The sequence below is a fragment of the Schistocerca gregaria genome, chromosome 2 (genome assembly GCF_023897955.1).
Source record: "Schistocerca gregaria isolate iqSchGreg1 chromosome 2, iqSchGreg1.2, whole genome shotgun sequence".
In the NCBI taxonomy this organism is placed as follows: Eukaryota; Metazoa; Arthropoda; class Insecta; order Orthoptera; family Acrididae; genus Schistocerca; species Schistocerca gregaria.
Window position 1 is genome coordinate 757,685,646 of NC_064921.1, and position 24,607 is coordinate 757,710,252.

General features: G+C 42.1%; 2 protein-coding genes across 19 annotated transcripts in view; both read right to left on the reverse strand.

Annotated features, from left to right (window-relative positions):
- The window catches only part of LOC126334957 (kinesin-like protein unc-104), a 331,002-nt gene that overhangs the window by 239,476 nt on the left and 66,919 nt on the right, over positions 1-24,607 (reverse strand). The window lies entirely within an intron of this gene.
- Positions 10,630-24,607, reverse strand: part of LOC126335962 (plectin) — a 532,862-nt gene continuing 518,884 nt past the window's right edge. The window contains exon 4 of the mRNA XM_049999438.1: positions 10,630-11,580. Coding sequence (XP_049855395.1) covers positions 10,630-11,541 — 912 coding nt within the window. The 5' untranslated portion in view covers positions 11,542-11,580. The remainder of the gene's footprint in view (positions 11,581-24,607) is intronic.

Consider the following 24,607-nt stretch of genomic DNA (forward strand, 5'->3'; position numbering starts at 1 on the left):
AGGTAGCGATAAAGTGGGGATTTTCCCGCATGGCCATTTCACGAGCGTACCGTTAATATCAGGAGCCGGGTAAAACATCGGATCTCCGACATCGCTGTGACCGGAAAAAGATCTGCAAGAAAGGGACTAAAGACTACTGAAGAGAATCGTTCAACGTGACAGAAGTGCAACCCTTCCGCAAATTGCTTCAGATTTCAGTGCTAGGCCGTCAGCAAGTGTCAGCGTGTGAACCATTCATCGAAACATCATCGATACGGGCTTTCGGATCCGAAGGACCATTCGTGTACCTTTGATGACTGCACGACACAAAGCTGTACGTCTCGCCTAGGCCCGTCAACACCGACATTGGACAGCTGCTGACGGGAAACATGTTGCCTCGTCGGACGAGTCTCGTTTCAAATTGTATCTAGCGGGTGGACGTGTACGGGTAAGGAGACAACCTCGTGAATCCATGAACTCTGTATGTCAGCAGGAGTCTGTTCAAGGTGATGGAGGGTCTGTAATGGTGTGGGGCGTGTGCAGTTGGAGTGATATGGGACCCCTGATTCGTCTAGATACGACTCTGGCAGGTGACACGTACGTAATCATCCTGTCTGATCACGTGCATCCATTCATGTCCATTGTGCATTATGACTGACTTGGGAAATTCCAGTAGGACAATGCGACACCCCGCACATCCAGAATTGCTACAGAGTGGTTTCAGGAACACTCTACTGAGTTTAAACACTTCCGCTAGCCACCAGACTCGCCAGTCATGAACATTACTGAGCATATCTGCGATGCCTTCCAACGTGCTGTTCAGAAGAGATCTCCAACCCCTCGTACTCTTACTGTTTGAATAGTCCTGCAGGATTCATGGTGTCAGTTCCCTCCATACATTAGTCGAGTCCACGTCACTTCGTGTTGCGTCACTTCTGCGTGCTAGCGGGGGTCCTTAGGCAGGTTTACCAGTTTCTTTGGTTCATCAGTGTAGAAATCGCCTGACAAAAAAGTGAAGCACTCAGCAGACACGGTCGGTCGTCAATACAACTTCGTACACGTTCACACCATCTGCCGATATGTATGTGGTTAGGGTTGCAGTTCTCTGTGATAAGTGCATTATAGTTATTCGTGTTTAGTGTTATTACTTGGTCTGATAGGGTATATAAGGAGTGTGAACAGCACCAGACGTTGCGTGATCACTGTGAAAGACACGGAGCAGCCGCATATTCGTGTCGGACAGCGTACCAGCACTTGACAGAGTTTGAAAGGGGGCTCATTGTGGGTCTTTATTTGGCCGACTGGTGAAATCGTGCAGTACCCAGGTTTGTAACGCATTCAGACGTGACAGGGGTCCTGTGCTGGACAGTATGGGAACGTGAGGGGAATCGTCAACATTCCGTTCGACCACGTGCGAGTGCCACAGCGGATAATCACCGTATTGGACACGAAGCACATCGTACACGCTTCGCATCTGCGCCTGCTACCCGAGAACAAGTAGTGGACTCCCTTTAACATTCTGTGTAATTCAGCACTATTGGCCGGAAACCAGCAACAGCCGGACTAGAGAATTCTCGTCCCTTGCTTAGGCTGCCATTAACACCGCAACACAGACATCGTAAGTAGTATCTTCATCCATGTCATCAGCATAAATATGATTACTACGGTCATCTTCATATTCTGTGAGATCACAAAGAATCTCTGCGCCGCCGAGTGGACTCTTGGCATACATGTTGCCTCAGCTTACTAGTTTGATTGTTTCGATTATCGGGTATCAATGTCGTGAGGCAGCGGGTATCAATGTCGTGAGGCAGCCTGGCAGAAATGTATACTACAAGCAGAATGCTTATCTAATGAACATGTTTAATCGATGATTTCATACTAATATTACTAAATACTTACGTAACTCTATTACATGTTGACGAGTAAACCGCAGAACCGATTGTGATGTGATTTGGTATGGAGTTAGCTTGAACCCTGAGGAAGACCATACGTTACTTTAGGAAGCGTGCGCGCGTGCGTATTTTCTAAGCCCAATGTCTTGCCGCAGTGGCAACATCGGTTCCCATCAGATCACCAAAGTGAGGCGCTATCAGATTTCACCAGCACTTGGACGGGTGACGGTCCGGCTCTGCCGAGCGCTGTTTGGAAGCGGACTGCATGCAGCCCTTGTGAGGACAATTGAGGAACTACTTGATGCAGAAATAGCGACCCCGGTCACGATAACTCCCAAGAGCCGTGAGAGCGTCGTGCTGACCGCATGCTCCTCCATATCCGCATCCAGTGACGCCTATCAGCTGACAGTGACACGTCGGTCGGTACATTGGGCCTTCCGAGGCCTGTTCGGTTGGAATCTCATACACATTAATTCAACGCTTGATTTGTGACACAATGCACCAAATGCCTTTCTTATAACGATAGGGTCGTAAAGCTCCAGTAGCAGATTCTCCATTTTGGCGGTAAAGCTTCACTAATAGTGACGTTTCTGGTTAAGTGAATATGCTGGCGTACCTAACTCCCTCTCTACTTCAACCATTTTATGCACGATTCTTATGGGGCATCACTGACGTCTCGCTGTCCAGCGCCATCTATTGGCCGGTTTTTGCACTAGTTATTGGGTTCAATAAAACACAACGTCATTTCAGGCATGTGTGTCAAACGTTACCTCTCTACCTGCGTTATTTGGTGAATTAATGCAATTTCAAATATTAACGGACTTTTGGGCCATCCTGTATGTAAGCAGGAAAATAAAAGATGATTTGGTGCGAAGTACTGTAAGAAATCTTTGTGAGAGATAAAGTTGGTAGCTAGCTTGCAAACGGTTGAACATCTTGAGTACTGAAGGAAGCAAGAATAGCAGCAAGATTTGAGTAATTATGCCTCAGATGTGGCTGTATGTTGGCTATTAAGTAGTGACAGTTAATCGTTTTCTATGAATCAGAAATGTCCGGCGCCGTGATCAAGTACGACGTCTTCATACTAGCGCCACTGAAAATCGCCACAGCCACCATCTTCATTACAAGTAAAGTTTAGTATTGGTTTATCTACATGGGCCACGTTTTTTTGGCCCTTGCAACCTACGTCGTCAATTATTTTTCCAGCCTCTGTCTTCCTCTACAGTTTTACCCCCTACAGCTCTCTACAGTACCATGGAAGTCACTCTCTGCTGTCTTAACAGATGTCCTATTATCCTGTCCCTTCTTGTCAGTATTTTCATTTCGCCGATTTTGCGGAGAACTTCCTCCTTCCTTACCTTACGAGTCCACGGCATTTTCAACCTTCTTCTATAGCACCACATCTCAAATGCTTCGATTCTCTTCTATTCCGGGTTTCTCAAGTCTCTTTTCACCACCACACAAAGCTATGCTCGAATTACACGTCCTCTGAAATTTGGTTGGAGTGCAAATAATAAGTAACTCAATTTCAACTTTGTGTTAAGAATACTGATTTATTCCTCGGTCATTCACATGGATATGATCCTTTTCCTAGTGACGCTTTATTCCCGCGTGTCCAGTTCTAATGAACTGCAGAGTCATTCATTATCATAATCTTGGACAGTTTCCAGCCTCTAGCTGGGTCTGTTTGGAACATAAGTCTCTCTATCGTCTTCTGTCTTGCCACCATCTCTCCGTCTTCACCTTGGTCCAGTCTTCTCCTTTCTTCTGGACGCATTCCTCCACTCCTTTCAGTCATCTGTCTCTCGGTCTTCCTCCTGGTCTCTTTCCTTCCAGCTTAATCTCGTCTATCCTCCTGGGTATCTTCTTCTCCTCCATTCGCTTAACATGTCCATACCATCTCAGCCTTGATTTCACTATCTCCTCCTTTAATAGTTTCACCTTCATTAACTCTCTGATCCTCTCAGTTCTTAACCTGTCTTTGTCACTCCAATACTGTTCCTCAAGAATTTCATCTCACTAGCTTGCACTTTGCTTTTCTCGTTTCCTTTCGTAACCCATGTTTCGGATGCATACGTTAGGAACCTTTTTACTGCTTTGGGGTACATCCTTGCTCCATATCAGTCTTCTGTCACTCTTCCGAAATGCTTCTGCTTTTCTCCCCCGCTCGTTTGCTTTTCTCCCCCGCTCGTTTATTTCTCTATCGTTTTATCCATCTTCCTGTATCAGGCTTCCTAGGTACTTGAAACTCTCCACTCTCCTCAATCGTTCCCCACCAATTGTTATTCCAGTTGTTCCTCTCTCCTTCGTTCTTGTTGTGATAATCATCTCACTCTTACTTATACTGAATTTCATCCCATATTCTTGTAATGTTCGTTCTCATACGTAAAACTGCTCTTGTACTTCCTCCTCCTTATTCCCCCAAATCATCCGATCATCTGCCAACACCATAACTTTCATCAACTGCTTATGCTGCTGTACTCATTATATCATCCATCACTACAATGAAGAGTTATGGTGAAAGTGCACTTCCCTGCCTCAAGCCATTCTTCTGTTCAGTCCAAGCTGGTCTCTACCCTCCCACTTTCACACATCTCACACTTCCATGGTACATTTCCCTTATCCTCCAAATAATCTGTTTTGTTACTCCTCTGTTCTCCAGGGCTTTCCACACTGCTGCAAAAGTGTTATCTATTTTCGTGGAGCTGTAATTTTTTCGTGTGCATAAATGCTCCACACGTTCAGTAAAAGTATTGCAAAAGAATAATTGCTAAGAAAAGAGATCAATTACGTTATTCCATGGATGTATGTGATGTCCTTAGGTCAGTTAGGTTTAGGTCGTTCTAAATTCTAGGGGACTGATGACCTCAGAAGTTAAGTCCCATAGTACTCAGAGCCATTTGAACCATTTTTGTTATTATTAAAATCATTTATACGTCATTACAGTTTAAATGCCAAGAAAATTATTCTATACTTTGCAGGTTTGTAATAATGATTTTATTCTAATATTTTCATTTGTGTGTGCACCTTTACTACGCCTGGTCAGAAATGTTTGTACTAAACTCAGCTACAGTCAGTACCTTTTCTGGGCCCCTCTCAATGTTGAGCCAGTAGATCAGTAATTTATACAGTGACAGGTCTTATGAAGTGCAGTAATATTTCTAGAGACATCCGTGTTCTAATAAATTTAACTGACTACAACTTAATAAGACCATAACAGATTCAGCATCCCCGTGTTTTACTTATATCCTGCATAGTGCAAGGACTTATATGTTCCACTTTTAAACCAATAGTAATTATACTAGTTAGCGGAACTTTTAGATGATCACTTCTATGTTACTGCCTTTCAGGACTAAAGTGATAAAGCTAACTCATGTCCAATTTAACTGTTCTCCTGCCTTATAAGCGGCACTGTGTAACGGACCCCATTTTTCTTTTGAAGAGATAAGAATCTTGGCTGTAGAACAGTTTGTATTATTTCGTATTTTGTGAATAACTCGAGTCGCCTTCCTTATGGCATCTTAAAATTGGCTGGCACAACAGGTGTTAAACACATCGGTTGACGTCCACGCAGATGTCTTAGCAGGCAAACACCGTTGTCAAAATTCTAAGAACAGTGAGTGGTGCCCTGGAATAAACTAGTGTTGAGTACACGGGAAGTCATGTTTAAAATACATAAAAGATATCAGTAGGTAGTTGCCCCTGTCGAATTTCAGAGACATCGTGCGGTGCCCCTGCAGAGTATACAGCGCAGTCAAAAAGACATCGAAACGGGCTCGGGCCTACAGAAATGCATCACAAAATCTAAACATGTAAGAAATGCCGTTGAAAACGTTCTGGTTGCGCAAATAATACTCAAGACTCAGAAACCTGATTTCCCGGTTATGCCTTAACCATTAGACATCTGATCAAGCCTCTGGCCTCAACAAAACTTTGTTTCCATCTACAATTTTTTTAACACTGCGACCAGAGCCGCTCCACTTACGGTACGGATTTGATGGAAGACTGCCGTAACGGATATACAGGGTGTCCCAGGAGGAATGGTCAGTATTCAGGGATATGACAGGAGCAATCATTCGAAGCAAAAGCATCTTGTTAAACATTTGCTCTAAAATACGTATCTTAAGAACTATGAACACTTGTTCAATAGAAGAGATGGGATTCGCTGCAGCGAAGATGAACGAGTGCTCATTACTCTTAAGGTATGCACTTTAGTGCCCTCGTATACTGGACTTTTTCTTGTTTTGGCCCAGAATACAACCTCTCAAAATATGGAAAGCAAAGTGCTTGCAGCACCAGAAAAGATTTGTTTCACAGACTCGAAGGTGAAGTAGTCATCATAGCTCTTAGGGTATGCATTTTGTAGCCAATGATTACTAGATTTATTTTGCTTCAATGATCCCTCCTGAGTACTGACCATTCCTTCTGGGACACCCCGCATATGAATTGAATTTAATGTACTGAAATGAATGAATAGGTGGACGTGGACAGAAATGTTGAAGCTGCAGTGTAGTGAATATGTCGCGAAAACTGAAAATGTGTACCAGGAACCATCAGAGGTCTGGGTCAGTGTAGAAGTGTGCTCAGAAAGCCTAATGGTTAAGGCGACTGCTCGCGAGAAGTAGGATATCAGAGTTGAAGTCCTGGTATAGCTCTGTCACGACTTCTTCACTAGACTGTACATTCACCTTCATTGATCGGTTTGCGCTGATACCATTTCATGGCGTTGCATCTCCGTGGACTTGATCCCCGTCGATCCGTTCATTTCATTTCATTTCAATGCATTTAATTCCATCCAGCCTCAACAGGCTCTCGGTGGAAATGGAAATTATCACGTCATTCACTCTCGCTTCTTTCTGTTGACACCACTCGTGCAACACTAGAGCCACGACAGTGAATGTCCTGTAAGTTCAGCTGCTTGTTGTTAGTCGAGGCAACAAGCGCCTTCGCCACTGAATGTTCCTCTTTATAAAGTACTGGCAAAAACCATTAATCTCCTCATCGCACTAAGACACTTGGACTTACTTTCGGAAGGACGAGGTTGGTTTACCTAAACAGTGTATCTAAATAGCTTAAGGAAAATGTCGAAATGATTTCTTAGGATAGGATATAGACGATTTCTTTCCACATGTTTCCAAAATCCGCGCTTGTGCTTCGTCTATAGTTACCCATCGTCGACGGAACGCAAACACTAATTTTCCTCCTTTTCTCGTCACATTCGAGCTTCTGATACCCAGAGTAACTTGATCCATCAGGCAATGCTGACAGGTAAGCACAACAAACTTCAGTGTCATATGGTCAACCGACAGATTTTACAGGTGACCAAGATAACCACAGGACAGCAATCGTTCAGCCTAATATATTATTGTTATTTTTACATAAAAGAGTAGCTATTAATTAATATTAGAATAAATTTGTTCTCAAATGATTTACTTTTATACTACTGTTGTTTATTCCATTGAATACTTAGTTAATTTCATACCCTATGGATAGTTTTCAAAGCATCAGTCGAAATAATGTAGAACGGATCAGGAATCAGTTTACAAATTACGTATACTAGGTTTGTTCGCTTGTATGATTAAATGGTAATAATTTACACATCATTAAATGTAACAAACGTGAACATATTGGCTACTGACACTAACTACCTCATAAGTGTTCTAAACGTTCAAATGTGTGTGAATTCCTAAGAGACCAAACAGCTTAGGTCATCGGTCCCTAGACTTACACACTACTTAAACTAACTTATGCTAAGAACAAAACATATACCCATGCTCGAGGGAGGACTCGAACCTCCGCCGGGAGGGGCCGCGCAGCCCGTGACATGGCGCCTCAAACCAGGCGGCCACTCCGGCGCGGCTCTCATAAGTGTAGCATGCCTGAATTTGAGGAAACTAAAAATATTTGTCTTCTGTACCACGTTATTAGTTTTAATTAAAAGTTCATCTATAGAATAGTTGGAGGTGTCTAGAGTGAAAGATTTTATTTAGTATTTATAAGCTGCGTTTCTGTGTGTCAGAATTTTTATGTTAATGGAAAAATAATGAATAATTCCCCGAATTACTGACAGGTTTAACGTTGAAAAATGGAGGTCTTCGTTTCATCTAGTGTTATAGCTGTCGACATAACTATTCTTTCAAAATTTAGATGGTTTATTTATAATGAATTTTGTTAAAAAATGTGTGCATATAGTGAAGATGCAGTTAGTATGCGCCACAGGTTAAAAAGGCTCTCAGGAAATGATATGGTCAACACCACACGCAGAGTTATAATTAACACGCACTGAGATGAAAAGTTTGTAAAATATCTTTATTTAAGAAAGTTTTACAAGGAAGTAAATCATACAGAACACACAAAAATCACGATAATACTGTTCTATACAAACACACAAATTATGAGAGACATTGAATCATTGTAAGTGCAATGCAGTCAAAAAGGAAAGAGTAAATCTGTTACAATAGACCTGTTACAACTGTGCTCCGAGTTTGAGAGAGAAACGTGATACTATTATGTAGGCATAGACATTTGAATTTATATACAGGTTTCGTAAGTACTGAGATCGATAGTCAAATGAAATAAAGGTCATCTGACATGACATTTTTTCCTGTTTCGTATAGAATTAATTATTTTCTGGCCGATACAGCTGTTAACTCTTTAACAGTTGACAGCGTATATGAGATCGTAAGTTACACCGAATAGTCATCTCACGGTTCATTACAGGTAATTATTTGCCTGTGTCCCATTGTGCAGAGGCCTTCATTCGTTTCTGGAACCCCCGCTCTGTCTTTTGTATTGACACTACCTTAATCCGTAGTTTGTAGCAGTAAGCAAGGCTACAGCAGATATTTAGGAAACAAGTGGTGTAATCAATCAGAACAGCAACAAGTCAACACAAGAAAAATTATGTTACGTTTCATGACGGTCATGGGGCGATGTACGGCCTTGCCCGTAATTCTATTAATCATCTACTAGGATAATATGTCTTTTCTAGGTCAGGTCACCAAGACCCTCCTAAGCGTCAGGCATCCAGCGTCTTCTCGCGTAATAAATTTTTACATACACAGACTGAATGAATAGGATATTACAGAAAAACTCTTTGTAGTATGGAGAAGGGTTCAGACAAGCACACCAGGAAATGGCTCTCGTTATGGGACAGTTACCACAGATTTATATGCTTACGCATTTTGTTATTATGGTAAGGGGAGCGACTACCGTCTTTATAAACATTCACCCACTATGCTAATATGGGCGAAAAGTACAGTCGACCTACAGCGTAAAGAGTTCTGGTCTTAGAAGGTAAACTGATGATTTTACAAGTAACACATATTCGCTCCCCACGAAACGCCTGATGGGGAGCGAATATTTTTCTTAATTTATGGCCAATTTTGAGTTTGATATCCTGTAATATATATATTATTAACATAACGTCCATCGCCTGATAATAGCATAAAAGGCCGAAACCTCTGTCGCAATTTTAAACAACAATACAGTCAGAAGACGGTGTGTTCATTTAAAAATTATTGTATGATTGTTGCTCAGCAACATCAAAAACTGTTTACTTTCATACAAATTCCGATAGAAAACGTATGAGCGTTAAAGATACAGCTACATGTTCTATCATTTACACGCTACTAACCTGTCGCAAATCTTGTTTCTTCGATAACTTACGCCACTGCAAGATATTAACAGTGTTCACCTTACGCAGATCATCCTATATCCAAGAACAGTTTGTATTGTTGCAGTAGCTTTGACGTCGTTCTCAGCAACTGGGACTTTTTCGACAGTCTCTTTGCAAAGAATTTTGAAAAACGAGTTTCATACGCACCCATACAACATTCAGTTGACGCAATATCTTAGACCTGCAGATCATTTGAAACGGAGAAAATTCGAGGTGTGGACTCTCACAAAACAAGAAGACGACAATAATTCTACAAAAACAGTAATCTTCCGTAACAACGTACATTTTCAACTGTGTGGGTTCGTTAAACGGCAAAATGGCCGTATTTGGGGTCAAGAAAGCCCTAGGGTGATACAAGAGAACCACATGCATCTACTGCGAATCACAGTTTGGTGTGGCTTATGGACAGGTGGTGCGATTGGTCCCTTCTTTGTTTTGAAAATTTCGACGGTAATGCAGTAACGGTCAACAGTGAGAGTTATCACGAAATTGTCAGAAACAACTTCTGGCTTGCTTTGGATGAAGTGGATACAGCCAATATGTGGCTTGTCAGCAGGAAGGCGCTACGTGTCACGAATTAAGCGAGACAATAACCCTGCTCCACGAAGAATTCCCTCAGTCTGTGATCTCACTTTGTGGCGACTTGGAATGACCTCCCAGACATTAAGGCCGTACCCCATGCGACTTCTTTTTATGGGGTCGTGTGAAATCAAAGGTCTATGAAAACAAACCACAACCAGTTCTCCAGCTTACGGAAGAAATTCAGCGTTTGTCAATCATATCAATGATGTCCGTGAAAGGGTCATCACGAACTTCACAGAACGTGTAACTGCTTGCTGAGACTGTGGAGGTGGACATATGCCTGATACAATTTTTCGCAGTTAAATAGGAGTGTATTTAGATGAAAATAACAAAAAAATATTTCGATGCATTTTTGAGTTAGTTGTTGCATTTTACAAGTTGCTTGATATGCGAAAAACCCCATAGTTCGAAAACGAAATATCCCGTGCGCTTTCGGTGTTGTGGAGGTAAGCTCAGCGTGTTTTCTGGGGTATCCGGTTTCAGAGAGGGATCAGGTCAGCCTAGAGGTGCGAGACGGCGGGGGTCCAGGGAGTCGGGCCAGTCGAGAAGCCGTGCGAACTCCTCCTTGGTGGCCCGCAGCGCCCGCGCGCCCAGCAGCAGGTCGCGCTGGCGGCGCAGGTTGTGCAGCAGCGCCGCCTGCCGGCGCGCCAGCCTCGCCGCCTCCGCGCGCTGCCGGCCCAGCCTGCGCGCCGCCTCCTGCGCCGCCGCGGCGCGCGCCGCCTCCCGCGCCCTGGCCGCCTCCGCCTCCTGGCTAGCGCGCCGCCTCTCGGCCTGCGCCGCCTCCGCGGCCTCCTCGAGGCGGGCGGCCCTGGCGCGGCCCGCCTCCGCCTCGGCGCGCGCCTTCCGCAGCTGCGCGCGCAGCTCTGCCGCCTCCGCCCGCGCCTCCGCCAGCTGCGCGTCGCGGCCCTTGGCCTCTGCCGCCGCGTCGGCCGCCGCCCGCTCCTGCCTCTGGCAGCGCGCCCGCGCCGCCTCCAGCTGCGCCCGCAGCTGCGCGCGGCCTGCCTCCAGGCGGCGGCACTCTTCCGTCTTGGCGGACAGGGCGTCGCGCAGCGCGTCCAGCTCGCCGCGCAGCTGCGTCAGCTTGGTGGCCAGCAGCCGCGGGACGCCTTCCCACTCGTCGCCGTCAGCTTGCCGCGCCTTTCGGGCCGCTTTGGGAGGAGCGGCAGGTGGCGGCGGTACAGCGCGGCCTGAGGCAGGCGGCTTGCGAGCGCTGCTCGGTTTGCTCCTCTCCGCGTTTCCTTTCTCTTCTGCTTGGAGGTCTAGCGGCTCCTGTTCCAACCGGCGGGAGACGCGCTCTTGTATTTTCATAACCGCCTCTACCTCCTTCATCAGCTCCGCCGTCTGAGCCTGCAGCTCTGCGTTGCGACGGCGATAGCGCTCTTCAGATTCCAGCAACTGCTTCGACATGGCCAAACGACTATAGAACCTCTTCCACACTCGAATAACCTGTAATAAAAACCAAATGACGTCTTCAGCGGCTTACAATACCGCACTGAAATTGCAAACACGGTGCAATTACTCATCGTGTACCATGAGACTTATACGCAAATCACGTAACAGCTAGAATTACTGTCGCCTCAGGGTTCCAAAAACTGAGGCGCAAACCTCATTATTCTAAAGAGTAGGGTCTATATCTACATACATACTCCGGAATCCACCATACGGTGTGTGGCGGAGGGTACCTTGTACCACAACTAGCATCTTCTCTCCCTGCCCCACTCCAAAACAGAACGAGGGAAAATGACTGCCTGTATGCTTCTGTACGAGCCCTAGTCTCTCTTATCTTATCTTTGTGGTCTTTTCGCGAAATATAAGTTGGCGGAAGTAAAATTGTACTGCAGTCAGCCTCATATGCTGGTTCTCTAAACTTCCTCAGTAGCGATTCACGAAATGAACGCCTTCTTTCCTCCAGAGACTCCTACCCGAGTTCCTGAAGCATTTCCGTAACATTCGCTTCATGATGAAACCTACCAGTAAGAAATCTAGCAGGACGCCTCTGAATTGCTTCTATCTACTCCCTCAATCCGACCTGATAGGGATCCCAAACGCTCGAGCAGAGCTCACGAATAGGTCGTATTAGTGTTTTATAAGCGATCTCCTTTACAGATGAATCACATCTTTCCATAATTCTACCAATGAACCGAAGACTACTATCCGCCTTCCTCACAACTGCCATTACATGCTTATCCCACTTCATATCACTCTGCAATGTTACGCCCAAATATTTAATCGACGTGAATGTGTCAAGCGCTACACTACTAATGGAGAAATCAAACATTACGGGATTCTTTTTCCTATTCATCTGCATCAATTTACATTCATCTATATTTAGAGTTATCTGCCATTCTTTACACCAATCACAAATCCTGTACAAGTCATCTAGTATCCTCCTACAGTCACTCAACGACGACACCTTCCCGTACACCACAGCATCATCAACAAACAGCCGCACATTGCTATCCACCCTATCCAAAAGATCATTTATGTAGATAGAAAACAACAGCGGACCTATCACACTTCCCTGGAGCACTCCAGATGGTACCCTCACCTCCGATGAACACTCACCATCGAGGACAAGAGAACACAAAGAAGAAAACCACATTTTAACGTCTGGGCAAAATCATTGAGAGGGTGGCGGATGGCAAAGGGGCAAAAAATCTTTACAAACCGAACTCGCATCCTTCCGCGCGTCAGTAAATTCAGTACACAGTTTGTAGAAATGCGGAACATTTAATGGATACGGCCTAGTGGCAAGTGTACCTAGAACCATTTGTCGCGAAACCTGAACACTATTCCGTCATTCATCGAGAAAATAATTTGAGTTCTGTCTCTCCTAGCTCAGATCCTGTGTTTTCTATTGCTTTAACGTTCTGTATAAGGCGTGGTCATTAGAGGCGATTCATTACATCAAATGTCGAATAACGAAGAACTGCACGTGAACACACAGAAAAATTTTAACTGACTTTCAATGAGTGCTTCATGCAGACCAGGCAAGAGATTCCTTAGTACCGAGCTAAATGAGTCCCTGAAGAGCTACCCGTCTCACAACAGATGGCCACTAGCAATACGTCAAGAAGGATGATTTGGAGAACATTGAATTACGCCAGAAGGGGTGTAGCGCCACTCAAAAGAAAGCTAATGAAATGGGACCTTAAATATGAAGCAGGTAACAAACGCTACTCTGATGAAACACAAGACATGAAACATCTTCAAAATGTCCCAACTGCCCCATGAGATGTACTCTTGACGACCTATGGCTCGACAAGAAGAAAAGCTCTGGACGCGCTCCCACACTGGGCCGACAATTTTTAAAGAAATTTTTCTGGACACGAGAAAGAAGTAAATTTAAAGTGCACGACAGGAAATCGAATGTGTTCTTTATAACAAAGTCACCCCAACTTTCGCAATGATTCAAGACAACTACCGTTATCCCAAGCATGACTCCAGTGTCTTAACCACGCTCAACTTAACATCTCAAACGGGGAAAGAATATGCAATTTTGACCGATGTTCTCCTCTTCAAGGACATGGCACGAAATTTTCTCGAGTTTTAAATACTTACTGAGAACACAGATACGTCTCGTGCTTGTGCTGCTGCTACTACGGCGTATTTGGAAGATATTCATAGTGTATAGGCGTCATTGTTACAAGGGCTGTTAATATCACCTGTTGCGTCACAAGATAACAATGTTTCTGTCATTTCTTGCGCACATCCTTTAGTTTCCATTATAATCGCCCTACCCGAGTTGCTTCCTCCAGTCCCAGACCCCTTCTGTAAGCAAGAATTGTGAGGTAGGAAGCCTCAATTATGAAAAAGAGAGGAACGGTCTAGTTACAACATTTATCTTGCAGACAATGGAATAATAATCTTTTCTGTACTATTTCTAAACTAATATCGCTTCAAATGAAACTTCCTGACACTCAAACTGTACGCTGAATCGTGAGCCGTAAACAGATCTTAAACGTTCGTACCAATCCACACAGTTCACGGTCCGACTGGCAGTTTCCGTTTATAAGTACATGTCTCTTACTGTTTCAGCCTCGAATTATCATCGCAGTCCAAATATCTGAGAGTAAAACTTAACGAGGTGTGACGGTACGTCTTACCTCAAGGAGTACTGAATTATATCTACTGTTTCTTCCCGTTTCAGTCCATGCTCGAAACGAGCAAAGTACACTGTTGCAAGACATGCTGTTTAAAGAGAAACTGTGTGTGAGGAAAAACTCAAATGAGAATAACAAACTTATATCTGCTAACTAATTAAATCTCTTGGAAACATCGATTGCAACTGTGGATGCTACAGAATTTGTACGTGGCGCACTACAATACCACACAGAATCCTAAAAACTGAATAAGCGTCTGTGAGTTTGTCCGCGTGTGTGGCGCTAAGTGATGATAGATTACTTGATCAAAAATCACTTTTAATGCTTTAAAAGCAGCCAAGGATAATGCAAAAAACTGTTATTCCTGCAGATTGTAATAGACTATGCTAGAAAAACTTGGTGACACTATACTTTAGTTTAATTCACAAGTCTACATTAACCACGACAAAGTTGATGTCGGCAGGAGTACTGTCGCGTACCAAAGAACTAAAACGAAATACACGAAAAAGATGAGGGAATAAACACAACTCAAAATAGAGTGTTCGGAACAGTCTAAGTTTAACGTCGACATCCCTATCTTCCCTTCTGACTCCTTAACTCTGGTTCTTGATATGGATTCTCTGCACAAAGTACAGACAAAAAATGTAAATACATGTATTTTATTTTTATGGATATTTAAGCACATATCTTGATATTTCATATTCCGTGTGAGTGTTGAAAGTAGTTCATTCTGTCTTAACATGTATTACACACGTAATTTTGTATAACGCCGTATTGTATATTGACGTGACTTCCCATGGTCACACGATGAGAATTTGCGAATCAACATCTTCTACATCTAGCTAGTGCTACGTTAATGCACAAACACAATCTAAAATCTAGGAAACTACAACTACAAAGAATGAAAGGAAGAATTACGAACCTTACCCAAAGATAGACACACGTGAAAGAGAAGACAGAAGAGGCCGCAGCTGGTCCAGCGTCGCTACACCAGATGTCCGTGCCCAGGGACACAGTCGAGCGAGTGCAAATATTATTCTGTCCGGGATATGGCACGGCTTCACCGTTGACGAATCACATCTTTACGATGTTCCGCTGACGTGGCACAATAATCGATGAACAAGTGTATTCTTGCACTCAAAACAAGGCGAAGAAAAATTGAAACAATAGTTCTCGCCGAATTTCGTTGTTTTGATGACGTCTGTGATTGTCTCCTCTCTTTAAGCATTCGTATCAAAGATATACGCAACGAGTGAGAATACAGTTCGCAGCTTCGAACTATCGCTGATATATCAGCTACGAGCAATTGTTTCAAGCACCTACGAGTGCGTTATCTTTTTAAAAAAGCATAAGAAGCCTTATTACAGAACAACAAATTACAACGTACGTAAAAGTATGTTTAATGCTTTTACTGTTGTTTATGAAGTAGATAAACTATGTTTTTGGTAGCAGTGACAGTTGGCTTTAATACGAAGTGGAACATTTGATTTTATTGCGTTGCTTACCGTGTGGTAGTTTGACTAAAGGGGTAACAACAATTATTTACATGAAGTAGGGAATAGGGGGTGTACATGAAATCAAACATGTAATTAATATACTTCAGCATGTGCAAGCATTTTCGACATGCATGCCGTATGCCTTTTGCGAAAACTACAAAATTGTGCACCACACCGCATTCAGTCTTGCAACTGTGAGTACAAAGATACACTAACCAGCAGTTTTGACATTGGCATCCGCAACAAGAAGATGAGTTTAGCTTTTCTTGCAACTCTCATTATCCGAGATCTTTCCCAGTTCATCTAGAAACGTATCGTAAAGCGACTATAACCTATCCGTTACTAGCTCCAAATTACGTGACAGAAACAATTTAAGAACATACTGTGCTGAAATCATGCAAGGAAACACTTACACACATGCACACACCTGTGTGATCATTGAGCATATAGGAATCGCAGACATTCGCTACTGTCAATTGAGGTAGCTGTGCACCACATTTTTCCATTTTTTTTAAAAAAAAAATACTGGGCCAAAATGTGTTACACATCACAACAGACACTGTAAAATTTTATACCTATAGTTACTGAGGCTTGGGAAAGTGAAAATGTGCAGTAACTATGCCGTATTAGAATAAAATTTCTTGTTTAATACTGGTACAAAGTTACATTGCCATTTCGATAACTTTAGACCACTCTTAAAAAAACATTGTATTTTTCCTACATCTAACGATCTGCATAAATTTAGATCATGTGAGAAGGAAATCTGGTGTTTATAAGAAGTAAAAGCCGGCCGCGGTGGTCTAGCGGTTCTAGGCGCTCAGTCTGGAACCACACGACTGCTTCGGTCGCAGGTTCGAATCCTGCCTCGGGCATGGATGTGCGTGATGTCCTTAGGTTAGTTAGGTTTAAGTAGTTCTAAGTACTAGGGGACTGATGACCACAGATGTTAAGTACCATAGTGCTCAGAGCCATTTGAACCATTTTTTTGAAGAAGTAAAAACAGTAGTTATAATTAAGTATTGCTACACATGAAATATCTTCGAAATATCAAGATATTTATATAGCTATGGAATTACTCTATTTAAACCACTGTCACCACAAGCTTTCTTCACAGAAAATGCAATGAAAGGTCAATCACAAGCATGAGTGCATGTAAGAAGGTGGAACGACAACTGAAATACTAATCAGAAATCAAAGAAGTTATGAGACTGCCGCCGCTAGTAAAAAAAATAAATAAATAAAATCCAAGTAGGTGGAGCAGCAGGTATTTGAAATAAAAGTAGCAAGTGATCCAAGGATACAGTGACTGGTAAAAAGTTACCCTGATTGACTGTAAGGGTTCTTTTAAAATGGAATGAAAATCTGAGCCTTGGTGCACTTCGACACCGAAGATACTGGAACACTGTCTAAGTTGGACAAAAGTTAAGGATGGAATCTGAATTGGGCTTGTGGAAGGAACAAACCAGACACTCAGAGGACGTCATTCCAGTAAACCACGGAAGACCTAATTCAGCATGACATAACGAGGATTTGAAACTTGCTCCGAATGCTAATCCAGAGCCTTCAATCACTATATTTTTTCCCCTTTTGCTATAGTTTGTACTAACACATTATAGCAAAAACCAGGAAGTCTTGAATTGTTTGATGGATTAATTAATAAAAGATCAATATTTTACTAGATAAATATCTTGTAATTTAATGTGAAATGGCTCTACATTCCTCGTGTAATTATTAATCATAGTCATTTTCGCTTACAGCTGCCAAAGAATATTGTATTGTTTATTTTTTGCTACTAAGTTTCGAGTATTACCCATCTTTACGGATCTGGAAACATATCACACATCAGTACGTACAGCGGTTCACAAAAATGAAGACCTCTCTGGTAATTTCTTAGGTTTTTTGTGTTACACTGAACTTACATCTCAAGGTTACCATTAAGGACGGTTTCTTACCACTTAATACTGTGTAACACATGCTTATTATGATGCTTCTATTTTTACTGTTGTGTCAGCTCCTTTTAAACATCCAATTCTATTTTGTAGCCTTAAAGTGACTATTCTTAAAATGCTGCTTCGTCTACGTACAGGCTTAAAAAATTACATGCGAGGCTCTGTACACACTTTGCCTAGTTTCGTTGCACCGCTAGGGTCATATTATCTATGAAGTTGTCTCCAGAGCGTCCATCTGCCACATTTGTTATCCAACTGTCCGGGACCATTGGACCATAATAAGCGTATTACTGTTGGGGGTTTTATCTGGTTTTGTGATTATTCGTGTACCTTATCTGGGCACCGTTAGCAATCTTTTGGCATTTGGACGAGCTCTCCCGAAGTTTTTGGTATTTTATATAGAAAAAATGGTTATTTTTGTGAACCGCTGTACCCTCTAATTTGTGGTATGTTTCCAGCCGCGTGATAATGACTAATACTCGAAATTATAATCGCAATAAATAAAAAATAAAGTGTTAACTGACAGCTGCAACCTGAAACGGTCATGTTCAACATCTTGTGGCATGATTCGTAGCATTTTTAGCGGCTGACATTGAAATGCATTTCATTGCTACTGTATATGCCGTTATGGTTTGTGGCGTTGCCGACATATGACGATAAGCAGTAATATAACGCTGGTGTAACCAAGTGATATGGCAGTTATCCCTTCTTTTGCGACTGTAATAAAGTCTTATTTGGACCAAACGCTATTCGCTTTATTTAAGGCACTTTCACTGTCAGTGTTTTTGCTCCTTTATTATTTCTGCGTGTTTTGCTAGGCAAAGATGTTCTTGCAAGTAGAAAATCAAGAGAAGGGAAGCTCTCTCGACTGCAAGTTTCTATATATCCACGTCCACGCCATGCACTTATGTGCACACAGAGTACACACGGTGAATGTAGATAAAAACATGCAAATGACAAATTACTGTGAGTCAGTGTTGTGGAGTGCGCTAAAAATCGAACGCCTCCGTATAGAAGAAAGCATGGAAACTACGAAGGAGTCAAAGAAACTGATCACAAAAGACGCTTTAAATGAACTGAATCGCGTCTGGTTCAAGACTTCATACAGAATAGCTTTCAGATTATAAAGCCGCGACAGAGGAATAGGGGCTCCAAAGACTAAAAGACGACATGCCTCAGCAGTCACATAAACTAAGGGAAGATAAAACCGAGATTTTTTATTTATTTTAGAGGACAACACACAACTTTTCTTTTATTGCCTCCTTTAAATGATACTGCAAGTAAGAACTGAGGCGAATTATTATTTTTCTGTCTCATTAAAAATTCACAGAAAGTCTTAAGGGCGTCCGCCATTTTCTAAAATTACAGATCTTGAACGCTCTTCAGGGATACACTAATGACTATCCATCACAGGCCATATCGTCGAAGGCCCAAGACACAATGTACGCTTGCTCTAGTGGAGATTAATCATTATAAATATTACAGGAACGATACTAAATTACACTGATTCTATGACTTCACTGTTAATTTCTGATATTTCTTTTGGATGTGTTACTATAGGTTAGATATATGAGATGATCAATAATGTTTACAAAATATCGATGTTGGGAGTTTAAACTTCGATATTTCAGTGTCGGTTCTGAAGTCTTTCAAACATCTTATCGTGGATGTTAAAGAGAAAATAGTGACTTTCCATGTTAACAAGAAGAGATTATTGGTTTCTAGTGAGTTTCCACGTTAACAGTAAAAGATTATTGGTTTCTAGTGAGTTTCCATGTTAACAAAAACAGACTATCGGTTTCGTTTGTGAAATAATTTCAGCTGCTTCAGACATTTTTTGAAAATATGCATTAGCATGATGTGTTTCGGCAACAAACGGTCATTATCTGGTGCATTACTGTTGCATGCATATCACATTAACCTGAAGTATGATGAGTTTCGTTTGATGGGTTCGCCATAGAGGTTATATAACGAAATATAAATCTGTACAGAAAGATTCATTTGTTTTAACGTGTATATTACGGGAATTGCAAGTTTAAATCGTTTCATTAGTCTATTTACCTACATTTTTGCTAGAAATTTGGGTTTCACACTTTTCTCCAATGTGGAGTGCTTACTTGAAATTTTTTTAACATTATTGTATAACAAAGAAATATCAAATAATCACACTATTTGATATGTGCCATAACGTAAAATATGCTTACATAAAAAAGGTTAGCAATTGAAATTAGCTTATCTTAGCAGTTATGAGTCTCTGAATGTAAAAATGTTAAATTATGATCTGTTTGTTACTGTGCTCTGTGTGCCAGAGAAATAAATTTCCAGCAAATTTGAAAGTAAATACACTAATGAAATGATTTAAACATAAAACTCACTTAAGGTACACATTAAAATAAATTCATTTTTCTGAGCAGCGTTATATTTAGTTGCATGATCTCACTGGCACACCCAGCAAAAGAATCTCAGCACACTTCACATTAATGTAGGTGTAACCGTAATGTGCTTCATGATGGCAGAAAGCTACTGAAACACATCATGCTAATAAATATTTGTAAAAGGTGACTGAAGCAGTAAAAATTATTTCATAAATTTACAGTACAATCGCACACCTCAAACTGTTCAATATACTATGGATAAATTTAAATTCTACTTATTACTACCGTCAATAATTTTTTCGTAATTAGAAAAAAATTCTGATATATCTCGTAACAGCATCAATGCAGTAGAAACAACTGATGGTTTGCTGTATGACGAGCCCCCAAATGCTAATAAGGAAAAAGGAATAAAGTAGAATTTGGAAGAAAACGTTATGTCGCGTTTTGACCAAGATCTTTTTTTTAGTAAATATTCATATTTAAAAAACTGACAAAGTATCTGGGTTAATTATTGCAGTGAAAAGGATTGCAAAGTGGTTTAAACGAAGTGTAGTAGGAAGTGATGAGCTAAAAAAGAATCAGACTTCAAACTAATTCAAGAAGTATCTATTATACGGGATTCAACGTTCCATATGACTGAATGGTTTTTACTGCGTCCAGTGACTAATAATAACATTAATTGCTACGATAACGCAGGATCATGCTACCAGTCGCAGATATTGTTGATCTGTGACATTCTGTGGCCTCTGTAAGTGGCTGCTCGTGAGATCTGTTTAGAAAACTACGAGAGCGTGCTGAAAAGTAATGTCTCCCAATTTTGGATGTGAAAACTGTTAAAGGTTCCCCAATGAAAAAAAAAGTTAACATTCTACATCTTTATTCTTCATGTCTACGTATTTATTTCTCAACATAGTCACACTGGCGGCGAACACATTTCCCCCCCAACGAGAGACCAGTTTGTTGATACCGTCATTGTAGAATGTTTCACTTTGTTGACGGAGACACTACCTGATCTCTGCTTGCACCACTTCATCACTGTCAAACTGAAGTCCTCGGAGGTGTTCTTTAAATTCTGTAACCAGATGAAAATCGAATGAGGCCACGTCGGGTCTGTATGGAGGATGATCGGCGACAGTGAAAGCAAGGCGTCAGATTGTGGCAGATGGAGCAGCGCTCATGTGAGGTCTGATATTGTCATGCTGAAGGAGAAGATGCTCCATGTGTGGACGAGCTCTTCGAATTCGAAACTCGATTGCAACACGCTGTTTCTCACGCACCGACATAGCTACGTTACACATCGCTACCATTCGGAGCTCTCTAGCGGCAGAGGGCTCAAATAAGTAGACATGAAGAACAAAGAAGTAGAATGTTAATAACGTTTACTTTATTTTAAAATATTTAAGAGTTTTCACATAAAAAATTCGGAGGCATTACTTTTCAGCATGCCCTCGTATATACCGCTACGAAGCGTTTCTGTAATTACAGCAACAACGTGGATGAGTCTGATAATTTTCCCGTAAAATCCACTTCCGTACCGTCTCCTTCACATTAGAGACAGAAACAGGCACGAGGGTCACTCCAAAAGAAAGGCACACTATTTTTTTTTGTAATCCTTCTTTTATTCTACATGTCTGAAAGTTTTACAGTGTGTAGGTACATCCTGTAGGAACAATATTTTCATTTCTCCACATAATTTCCATCCCTCTCAACTGCCTTACGTCTTGGAACCAGCGCCTGTATACCCGCACGGTAAAGTTCTGGACCAACCTGTTGGAACCACTGTTTGGCAGCGCGCACAAGGGATTCATCATCTTCAAACCTTGTTCCGCGAAGCGAGTCTTCCAGTTTCCCAAACAGGTGATAGTCACATGGAGCCAGGTCAGGACTGTAAGGCGGGTGTTTCAGTGTTGTCCATCCGAGTTTTGTGATCGCTTCCACGATTTTTCTTGACAGACATGTGGCCCTGCATTGTCGTGCAACAGCAAAACATCCTGCTTTTGCCGATGTGGTCGAACACGACTCAGTCAAGCTTGAAGTTTCTTCAGTGTTGTCACATTTACATCAGAATTTAAGGTGGTTCCACTTGGCATGATATCCACAAGCCAGAGTCCTTCGGAATCTAAAAACACCGTAGCCATAACTTTTCCAGAAGAAGGTGTGGTTTTGAATTTTTTTCTTGGGTGTATTTGCATGATGGCACTCTATTGATTGCCTCTTCGTCTCTGGTGAAAAATGATGGAGCCATGTTTCATCACCTGTCACAATTCTTCCAAGAAATTCATCTCCACCATTCTTGTACTGTTCCAAAAGTTCGCTGCACACCGTTTTTCTTGTTTCTTTGTGAGCCACTGTCAACATACTGGGAATCCACCTGGCACAAACCTTTAACGCCAACACTTTCAGTATTCTGCAAACAATTCCTTCCCCTATCCCAACGTAGCGTGACAATTCGTTCACTGTGATGCGTCTGTCAGCAGTCACCAATTCGTTAACTCTCTGCACATTGTCTGGAGTGTGTGCGGTACGAGACCTGCCGCTGCGAGGACAATCCTCAATATTGCCGTGCCCGCTTTCATCACGTAACCTGCTTGCCCACCGACTAACTGTACTGCGATCGATAGCAGCGTCCCCATACACCTTTTTCAACCTCTTGTGGATGTTTCCCACTGTATCGTTTTCACATTACAGGAATTCTATGACAGTGCGTTGCTTCTGACGAACGTCAAGTGTAGCAGCCATCTTGAAGACATGCTGTGACGGCGTCACTTACGGGAACAGGTTGAACTAAGTTTGGAAACAAGCGGGAAGGATGTATCTACACACTATAAAACTATCACACATGCAGAATGAAAACTGTATTTTTACAAAAATGGTGTGCATTTCTTTTTGAGTGACCCTTGTACTTGATGGTACGGCTTTAGGACGTCTGCCAGTTACCAGATACTAGCCATACAGATGCCCGCAGACTGATTTGTCAAGTTGACGCTTCAAAGATAAGATTGTGCCACAAGAGTTAATAGATAAGGAAGAGGAAGGGACAGGCTTGCCGCTACCGGAAGACTGGCTTTATTTCGACGACTTTAATGGCGATAGACGACTTTATGTGTGAAAGCGTAATCGAAAGCCTGATGCAGCACCAAATTAGTAAAACTGTGTTTGTTTCTGTCTTAGAAAGGAAGCAGGCTGTAGCAGAGGAAGCGCTTCTGCAGAGTACGGCCGAAACATTCTCATCGAACCCATCAACGAGTGAGGTAGCGCATTGGCTTAGGAAGTGGATTCACGTTCGGGAGGAGAGGTGTTCGAATACACGTCCGGCCATCCAGACTTGGTTCACAGTGGTTACCCAGAATATTTTCAGGCAAATATCGGGTGTGTTCTTTTGAAAACGTCACGGCCGATTTCCTTCGCTACTGCTATCCAAAGTAAGTTTTTGCTCCGTATCTAATTACCACCTCGTCCACAATAAGTTAAACCCTATGTTTCCTTCCATTTACGATATTTCGTCAGGGATAAATGAGGTACGCTTGCCTGCGTGGGCACTACAGTGTAGCATGCTATTCTTTCCTGGTGCCGTTTAAAAAGTGTATGCATATCCGTTTCCCCACACTAATATGCGGGTTCAGTTCTTATTTTCTTCTGCCGAGCTGAGTCTCTTGCCTTGCTCTCAACCGACCTGCACCGATTGTGCACGTTCAGCGCTACGTATTGCGCTTTTTTTACGCTGTCACTCGGCGCCAGTAGATTGCGGTACACGTAACTGAGTTTTGTCAAGATGAAAGCACCTTGCCGTCGCCAGGTGGGAGCTCGTTTTTAAGTTAAAATGAGTTGTTTCGGCGATCTGCTGAGTATGATTGTTTGGAAAGGAGTGTATAATGTTTTAATATCGACAGTTATTAGTAACGTCATGTCTGTGCACAATAATGTTGCGATAAATTTGAAATAGCGCGACTGAGCGAGTTAGTTCTTTACTGCATAACTTTATCTTTGAATGGAGAATACTGTGTATTCCTCTATCGATGCAATTTCTACATTTTTATGGCAAAACTTTGACACATATTAACTTTCCTACTTGCATATTTCACACACGATAAAATTTGTTCTCTCTTAGAGGATTCTGATTTGAGTGGTGTTTCTTCAGTGTTTGCTGATTTTCGTAGATCTTTCAGTTGTCAACTGCTGGTTTCTGTACAGTACGTAGATCCGCGTAAATAAGACTGTGAAAAAGAGAATAATGGATATTCTTCTATTTAGAACGTCTCTCGAAGAGTATCTTTTGTCTTCTTCAGGCAGAAAAGTGAAAGGCACTATTAGAAGATGATTTAACCACCTCCAAAAGGGAAAAATACAGATACGATGAGTATGATCGCTATCCTATTTTGTGGCCACAAATATGTAGATATAAGCACTGTACTAGCAGAACAAAAACACAGTACAGCCAATAGAACCAGTACCTCTTTCGTGCAAAGGGAAAGAACTGTTTCAAACTCTTCCACAAAATGTGACGCATTTTGCACTATGTCTTTGAATTACCAGAACAACAAATTTGTTGC